The sequence below is a fragment of the Aethina tumida genome, chromosome 1 (assembly GCF_024364675.1).
Source record: "Aethina tumida isolate Nest 87 chromosome 1, icAetTumi1.1, whole genome shotgun sequence".
NCBI classification, from domain to species: Eukaryota; Metazoa; Arthropoda; class Insecta; order Coleoptera; family Nitidulidae; genus Aethina; species Aethina tumida.
In genome coordinates this window covers 42,689,764-42,698,826 of record NC_065435.1, presented here as the reverse complement: position 1 = coordinate 42,698,826, position 9,063 = coordinate 42,689,764, and the positions used below count along the sequence as shown (strand labels likewise).

The window sequence follows — 9,063 nt, the reverse complement described above, 5'->3', positions numbered from 1 at the left end:
GAAAAAGTTCAGTCAAATCGTTCTCTGTCACAGAATGAGATTTCGAGTTAATGGAAATTTACTCCGGTGATTCCTAGTGTATGTCTGCTTCCCTATTTTCCTGCAGCATCACAATCTTTACTCCCAGTTTATCTGCCATTCCGCATCGACAGGACCTCCGCAAGGAGCTGTGCAATCGTAGATCTAATCGAGTTTGCATCTAACAACAGTTCCAGCTTGATTATTCGGTGAGAAATCATTGTTTTCTTTGTGTTTTTTTTTTCATTTTTAATGCGGACAAACAATGTTGCAGTTTGAGCATTGTGAATTATATAAAATTAATTAAGTAAATCAATGTATCAAAACTTATATATTTATGATTTCAAAAAATCTAGTAACTTATTTTTTAATTTAGTAATATATTTAATGTTTTGTTTACAACCGAATTATGTTGGCACTACTCAATTCAATATGGCTGCTTGAAGATGCTTTATGTTTGTGACATTTGAATCGTGATTTATATGTAACTGAAATGTAAGTGTCGGTGATTTCCCTGATCATTTTACTGAGTAAGTTAGTCAGATTCATTTTAATATTTCATTTGTTGCATTCATTGTCGCAAGACAATACTTCTAAAATGACCGCGTTTGCCCCACTACTATTTGCATCTTGTAGCCCTTATTACCGTTACAATTATGAGTTAATAGAAACTTTTTTTGAAAAAAATGTTTGTCACTTATCATATTGTTAATGTACAAATGTAAAATCATTGGAGTCTTCAAGAATTAACTTATAATTCACGGAATAGTAGTGAGGCATTTCGTATAAGGCGGGAAAAAGTTAAAAAAAAAAATTGTTATTGTGTCATTATTCATAATAAATATATTTTCAGATTACAATGTCCCAAGCAGAAGCACTCTTAGGAGTGGCAAATAAGTTTAATCAGATCACTGAAATTCTAACAGAAACAAATATTGTGAAAAAAATACAATCTGTCTATGAAGCAAATGATGAAAATGTACCTAATGATGTTTTGATTGCCACTAAAACAATTGTAGATAAATTATTTGATCAAGTTGATAATGTAAAAGAAATATTTTATCAAATATATAATGAACTATCGCAAGAAAAATGTGTTAACAAAAATAAGTGTAGTGATAATGATTCTGACACATCGCCGCAAGAAGATTTGGAAAGTACTGACGTAATTGAAGCTTCTCTTAATGAAGTTGAACCCAGTATTAATGAAAATATTGAAAAGGATAACATAACTCAAGACAACTCAGTTATATTTGTTCAGGAAGGAGACTTAGACAAAAGCAAAGGTTCATTGGAAAGTACTGAAGCAAATATTGAAAAACAATTAGAGGACACACACAGTTCAAATTCACAACCAACAAAAGATAGTACTAATATAATACAATCAGAAGATAGTGAGACAGCCAAAAATACTGATACAAATTCCTTGGAAGAACCATTACAGAGTACACAGGATACAGAATTAAAATCTACAGAAACTGATGAACAGGTTCAACCACAAGATACAGATGTGTGTAAAGAAAATGAAAATGTAACAATACAAGATTCATCAGTGGATAAATCTGATGTAAATATGCAAGATGATTCCTTACAGAGCTCACAACACAATTATGAAGAATCTGAAACTGCAAACACTGATGGTCCACAAAATACAGGAACAGGTACAACAAAGGAAAGCACTGATGAGACTACAAAAACTGCTGCACCTGAGGAAGATACTAAAAAATATATTTCATTGGTTCCTTTAATTAAATTAGTGGATATTAACAAATTACTGATTCCATCAACCACTGAGTTGCCATCGCCAAAGGTTAAAAAAAGTGTTACTTTTGACTCAACTGTAATAGTTCTAACCGATTCTGAAGAAGGTTCACCTAAAAAATCTCAGAAATTGAGTGATTGTGAATCAGATAGAAGTGAAACCTATAAGAGAAGTCGCGGTGGTTTAAGAACCAGGGAGTCTCTGAGAAGTGAGAATACTGAAGCCACAAAAGAAACATCAGAAAAGTTGGAATCTAGTGATGATGATTGTGTGTCTAAACCTAAGAAGAAAAATTCTCAAAGGAAATCTGCAGGAAAAAAAAGTACTTCAAACAGTAATTCAAAACCAGCATTAGATTCCAGTGATGAAGAAAGCAAAAAGAACAGGGTTAATTTAGATTCCAATAGTTCAGAAAAATATGATGCAACAGAAGTGTCCTCAAATTCAGATGTTGAAATGATAACGGACACTGTGGAACAACCTCCAACAACTGAAAAAGGTACAAATGAATTGGACAAAAATGAGTCTGATGCAGAAGTGAATAATAAAAAAGTCTCACATAGTTCCTCTGTAAAAGCAAAAACCTCTGGCATTAAGAAACATAGTATTTCAAAGAAAAGTCTGATTAATGAGTTTGACTCATCTGACTCGGATAGTAGTGACTCAGATAATCCTAAAAGTAATGTGAGGAGAAAAGCAACAAAGGAAAAGAAGTCTGTTCATCCAAATGGTCAACTGTATATTCCTTTACCAAGAATATCTTGTTGTAAACTCCAGGAAATTTATGAAAAAAATAAAGAAATACAGGAAATTAAAAGGTTAGAGTTGTATGAATTGTAAATTGTGTTGTACATTCTTCACATCTAAATAATTTTATTTATTTTTGTACAACAATTAACCACTGTTAATATTGTCTAAAACAAATTATTTAGAGTGATATGCGACTTCCGTATACAAAAGTTAACAATACACTTTTTTCAGACTGACAAACATGAAGTCACTCAAAACAAAGAGGAGCAGAGCTCAAAAAAATTCATCCTCTCCAAAGTCATCCGATTCTGATGGTCCGACGCTCAAAAAGCAAAAGAAAACGCCAGCAAGTAATTCGGCGGACCTTTCCGAAAATGATGAACATTCATCATTTGAGGACATTGTTAAAGACAATGATAAAAATGATGAAATAAATACCAGCAAAGATAATGAAGTAATTGAAGCGGAAACTGAAGAACCAGTTGCCACAGTAAGTGGATATAGCTATGATATTAAACATGCATAATACAAGATTTAATTACAGGGTAGTGCTGATTTCTTAAGCGATGCTGATTCTAATGAAAACTCTGATACTGAGGCCAAAAACAAGAAAAAGGTATTAATACATTAAGATAATGTTTTATTTGATATGAGTCTCTATTTTTTTTAAATAATTTTAGAAGAAACAAGACAAGGAGTCAAAGAAAGACGATAAAAAAGAGAAAAAGAAGGATTCTGAGGTTGTAGAATTAGCCTATAACGTGACTAAGTGACATTTACAATTAATTTTCAGGATGAGGTCAGTGATTCTGACAAAAAGAGCAAGAAGAAATGGCGAAATGACAAGTTACTTGTAGGAAAATTATCCAGCTCAGATTCAGAAGACAACTATCAAAAGTACTTGGACAAGAAGAATAAAGATACTTCTAGGTATGTTTTAATCATTTTATACTTTCACAATTATAATCTGTAATATTTTATCTTGGAACAGTGACAGTGAAAATAATACCTTCAAAGTTAAGAAAATTCAAAGGTAACTCACAAATTTAACTTTAATGTTTGTTTGTTGTTATCTTCTAGAAATGTATTTTATTTTAAAACATTATTGAACTTAATTTTACAGCAAAAAACAGAGGAAAAGGGTCAATATTGTAACTGATTCCGACTCTGATAATGAAAAGAAAAGCAGTGGAGATGAATTCCAAGCTAAGAGTGACTCTAGCAGTTCAGAAGAAAGTAAGAAGAGTGAAGAAGAGGAAGAGAAAGAAAAGTAATTTATGTTTATGATAGTCGTTTTAGTTGCTTGTTTAGTGAAATTTAACAAATTAATTTTCTTATTCATTGTTTATGGGGTCTGAATTTTTTTTATTTGCATTTAGGCCTAAACCCAAGAGGAAGCGTATTAAGAGGACTAAAGGAAGTAGCAGCGACGAAGAAGAAGATAAATCTACTAGAAAACAGATTAGAAAGGTGTGACAAATCAGACTAATCTAACTTCTATGTTGGTTTCTGTACAATTTTAAATAATTTAGTAGAGTGGCTATGTGGTGTACTGTCTTATTATTTGGTGTTTCTTCGTTATTTATATGCTTATGCAAAATAAATTACCATAGCTACCACTATATAGAAGGGCTTTTTTGTAGGTAATGGGAAAAGATTCTCTCTCAGATAAGACCAAGAAAGCGGAAGCCGATGAGAAGGAACGTAAGGCTCGTATTGCAGAGAAACAGAAAAAGGTAAGTAAAAAATAACGCCCTCATATTTCGCCTATTTAACGCATTTTAACGTTTTAGTACAACATGATATTCGAGAGCAAAGATCACAACGCCATTGTCGAGAAGGTGGTCTTGGACTTCGACGAGAAAACAAACGAGGAAATGTTGACTGTTGACTCTAAATTGGTTAAGAAGTTAAAACCGCATCAGGCCAGCGGTATTAAATTTATGTGGGATGCTTGTTTCGAAAGTATCAACAGAGCCCAGACTACCAAAGGCTCCGGATGTATACTGGCCCATTGCATGGGTCTCGGTAAAACGTTGCAAGTTATCACATTATCGCACACTTTATTGGTAAACAGCGAACAAACTAATGTGCACAAGGTTATGGTCGTGTGCCCGGTGAACACGGTTCTAAATTGGAAGAGCGAATACAAGAAATGGCTCACCAAAGACGTTGAATTTGAAGTTTACGAGCTGGTCTCCTGCAAACAAAACTACGAACGCATGTACAAAGTCACCGATTGGCACAAGAACGGTGGCGTTCTTATCATCGGCTACAACATGTTCCGAATGTTGAGCAATCCTAGCAACAAGAGGCTCAGCAAGAAGTTGCGTACCGCATTCCAGGAGGGACTGGTTGACCCAGGTCCAGATTTAGTTGTGTGCGACGAGGGACATTTATTGAAAAACGAGAAGACCAATCTGAGTATCTCCATGAATCGAATTAAAACGCAGAGAAGAATCGTTCTTACAGGCACACCTTTGCAGAACAATCTCAGAGAATATTGGTGCATGGTCCAATTTGTCAAACCCAATCTGTTGGGTACTTACAAGGAGTATTTGAATCGATTCGTAAATCCCATTACTAACGGACAATATACAGATTCCACTCAACACGACATTCAGGTTTGTCACTTACAATTTATTAAACTCTCAGAAATTATTGATGTCTTTTTATACTAGGTGATGAGAAGAAGAGCTCATGTCTTGCACAAAATGTTAGATGGTATTGTACAACGGCGGGATTACGCTGTGTTAGAACCGTACCTTCCACCAAAACACGAATATGTCTTATTCGTGACATTGACCGAAACACAAGTTAAGATGTACCAACACTACATGACTCACTTTGGACAAAAGTCAAACGGCAGTGGCAGAACATCCTTTTTGTTTAACGACTTCCAACAGCTTCAAAGAATTTGCACTCACCCAAGAGTTTTATTGGACAAGAGCATTGAAGACAAAGAGAAGAAGGAGAAAAATTTCCTGGTAATATATTCTTTACGCAAATAATATTAAAACATTTTTAAAAAGTTTATTAATATACTTAAATCTATCATTTTACTTATTTTAAATAATTAAAGATAAGACAAGGATATTAAACTAACATAAATAATACTTTAAATTACAACAAAAATAAAAATTAATTTCTCAGTGGTTATAAAATGACAAATAAAATCCTAATAATTTTCATTTGATAAATTACAACAATATGTATTTTGAAGATGGCCAGCATCTTAAGGATTTTTAGACGAATTTTGAGGGAATACAAATTTCGATTTGGATTTAACTAACTTCTGATAATTATTAGGTCATTTTAATGAGGCATAAATATCAAGATAATAGTGAGCCAAGCCCGAGTTCAAACTGTACAAATTTCAATGTAGGATGACGAAGAATCCGAAGGATCCCTTAAAGACTTCATCGACGACGGCAGCGATAAAGACTCGTCCAGCTCCGATAGCGAAGCCGGTTCTTCGGGTTCGAAATCGGGTAAGTCGGGCGACGAGGCACCTTTGCGCAAGCGCACCACTCGTCTTCAAAGAGCCCAGCGTCGCGACAACAACGAACCGGAATCGGATGAGGAAATAGAGTCCGAAGCCAAGAAGGAGTGGTGGCAGGAGTACTGCGACGGCGACCAACTGGAAGATCTTAACAATAGCGGCAAAATGTTCCTTTTGTTTGAAATATTGAAAGAATGCGAGCAGATCGGCGACAAGATGTAAGTTTGTAATGTCCTGATGATTGAAACAAATTTTTACACGTTCATTTCAGTTTGATATTCTCCCAATCATTGTACACTCTGAACTGCATCGAGTTCTTTTTGAACAAAATTGACGAAGCCACCCAATCCGGAAATACTGAGGCGGTTGGTGGACATACCGGATCTTGGTCGCTTGGCCTCGACTACTTCCGGTTGGACGGTTCCTCAAGCTGCGACAATCGTGCCAATTGGTGTGACCAGTTTAATTCTCCCTCTAACACAAGAGCAAGATTGTTCTTGATTTCCACAAAAGCAGGAGGTCTGGGTATTAACCTGACGGCTGCGAACAGAGTTATAATATTTGATGTATCCTGGAACCCCTCTCACGACACTCAGAGTATATACAGAGTATACCGTTTCGGTCAGACCAAACCCTGTTATGTGTACAGGTTTGTTACATATGTAAGTGCTAGTAGTTTTAACGAAAATTGATTATTTATTGATGAACATTGTAGGGTACCATGGAGATGAAGATATATGAAAGACAAGTGACAAAACAGGCAATATCAAAGAGAGTAATAGACGAACAGCAAATTGATAGACACTACAACCAGAACGACCTTCAAGAATTATACCAGTAATATTGATAATATTTTTGAAAAAATCAAACTTAATTTTAAATTTCAGAATGGATTTGACACCAACTGAGAGACCAACACCCCTTGTACCTAAAGACGTTTTGTTAGGTGAAATGCTTCAGACGTATTCCTCACACATTTACAAGTATCATGAACATCAGTCTTTGTTGGAAAACAAGGAAGAAGAAACATTGAACGAGGAGGAGAGAAAAGCAGCTTGGGAAGAATTCGAAAACGAGAAGGTTAACAAGATGAAGAACTTCGGTGAGTTTACAAATTTCTTGATGTTTGCTTTTCTTTACAAAAAACTCATTTTCTAGTTAATCAACAAGCTCAAGGTTTTTCACGGGATGCCGTAGTCATGGCTTTATCCAACATTGTGAGACGTGATAATCCAACATGGTCAGACACACAAGTTAACGCCATTGTTCCTGCTCTTATGCAGCAATTACAAGTTCAAATGCAAGCCGGAGACATAACAGTAAGTGTTTTTTTAAAATTTGTATGTAATTATCTTCCAACATGCACATTTCTTTGCAGATGTATCAAAGAGTACAACGTGAGATTAACCTCATAAAAATGCAAGAAGCTCAAAAGTTGCGAGAACAGTATTATCGACAACAAATGATGTTCCGCATGATTCGGTCACAACAGCAACAGCAAAACATGATGGGTAATATGAATATTGATACGAATCAACTTTTTAAGTAAGTCAAATGGAACAAAATTGTTTTAATCATTGTACTAATATGGTCTACTTTGTAGTATACTGAGGCAAGGAGCAACCAACACTAGTTCAAATGAAGTCATAGAACTAAATTAAGGATCCTCCAACTCAAGATTTATGTGAATGCGTGTATTTATTTAATTTTTTTTTGTATATACCAAAAATCTATTTTTTTGATTTGGAATTAAAATTGATTTAAAACTTTTATATCTACACATTTCATTTATTAATCAGCCTGCAAACTTGTATTTTGTAAATACATTTGTATCGACTGTTATTTCAATATATTGTATTCCAAACATCCTAGCAACATGTAGTTTTATTTAATGGTAACTGTGCATAACATTTTTTTATGTTCGTTGATCAAATTTTGACCTAATATACTATTGAAAGTATTACTTGTAGTGTTACAAGTAGTGTAATAACATTTTCTTAAATTAAATTGATGGAGAAATAAATAATAAAAATTTTTAGTTGTCTTGCTTATATTATTTATATTGTTTTAAATGATCATAGCTGGATAATTATATTATATATTTTTTACATAACACTGTAATTGTTTGAGTAAGATTTGATTTTATTATAGTAGATTCTTAAATTTAAATTATTTATGCATCATAAAATAGACAAATAACGTAAATATAATATTAAAAACCTATAGTACATAACATAATATTAACAAATATAATTATAGCAAAATATTTATTTTAAATGTTAAACAAAAAATTGAAGTTGAAAAAACTTATATCATTCCCTTTTTGTTCGTCACAATATTAGCCAGCAAATCTCCTTTTTGATTAGGATACTGTTGATCAAATAGAAATTAAAATGTTTTACTTAACATAATTTTTAACCATTTGATTCATATACATGATCTTTACTATAGGTCCCACAACATATAAAATTAATGAATAATAGTTCAAACAATTATTATACGTATGTCGGGTTTGATACTATAAAATGAGATATTACAATGTAAAAATTCCAATTTAATCAAAATTATTCACAATCCGCATACAGTTGCATAAAATCATTCTGTTATCGATGAGCGTATCGAACTGTCGGGTGTTGCGCGCTTCCCTTAAATTAATTTGGTGGTGTGGTTCGGTTTAGTGCAGTTCACGTGTGCCGTTAATTTTTGGATATACTAAGGGCTTTAGTAAGTGACTTTATTTTTCTATAAAATAATTTTCCACAAAATTTTTTAATTATTTTATTTAAAATTTTGTTTAATTCAAGTTAATTTAAGTTTTATTTATATAATTAAATTAAATCATTTTTTTTTAATGTGATACTTCGAACAATCTTTTAATTTTTATAAATTTTTATAACGTTTCACATCATATGGTTAATTTTTTTATTGCATATTTAAAATATTTTTACTGTTAGACAATCGTGGAACATTTACCACTTATATTTCGATTAAATTAATAGAATAATAAAATATGTGTGACAATGTGAAACAA

At 33.0% G+C, this 9,063-nt stretch overlaps 1 protein-coding gene across 3 annotated transcripts; it reads left to right on the top strand.

Annotated features, from left to right (window-relative positions):
* Positions 1 to 443: 443 nt before the first annotated feature.
* Positions 444 to 7,903, top strand: LOC109595125 (transcriptional regulator ATRX homolog). 3 transcript variants are annotated; one of them, XM_049966957.1, is made up of 19 exons: positions 444 to 513; positions 872 to 2,598; positions 2,762 to 3,020; positions 3,075 to 3,146; positions 3,211 to 3,270; positions 3,324 to 3,460; positions 3,522 to 3,563; positions 3,654 to 3,800; positions 3,910 to 4,000; positions 4,174 to 4,266; positions 4,324 to 5,154; positions 5,212 to 5,517; positions 5,916 to 6,250; positions 6,304 to 6,694; positions 6,748 to 6,869; positions 6,920 to 7,134; positions 7,191 to 7,351; positions 7,411 to 7,577; positions 7,636 to 7,903. In XM_049966957.1, exons 2-19 carry the CDS (start codon positions 878 to 880, stop codon positions 7,691 to 7,693), a joined length of 5,208 nt encoding a protein of 1,735 aa, XP_049822914.1. In that variant the 5' UTR covers positions 444 to 513; positions 872 to 877; the 3' UTR covers positions 7,694 to 7,903. The 3 variants fall into 3 exon arrangements, with proteins under 3 accessions (XP_049822914.1, XP_019865982.2, XP_049822922.1); XM_020010423.2 differs by having other exon boundaries at positions 456 to 548; XM_049966965.1 differs by lacking the exon at positions 3,522 to 3,563 and having other exon boundaries at positions 456 to 548.
* The last annotated feature ends 1,160 nt before the right edge of the window (positions 7,904 to 9,063 follow it).

Bases quoted from the DNA above. Each gene is read 5' to 3' on its own strand.
- LOC109595125 (XM_049966957.1), top strand. From the start codon at position 878: ATGTCCCAAGCAGAAGCACTCTTAGGAGTGGCAAATAAGTTTAATCAG. The intron at 3,461-3,521 runs GTATGTTTTAAT...ATCTTGGAACAG, and splicing joins AAGAATAAAGATACTTCTAG to TGACAGTGAAAATAATACCT. The intron at 6,251-6,303 runs GTAAGTTTGTAA...CGTTCATTTCAG, and splicing joins GAGCAGATCGGCGACAAGAT to TTTGATATTCTCCCAATCAT.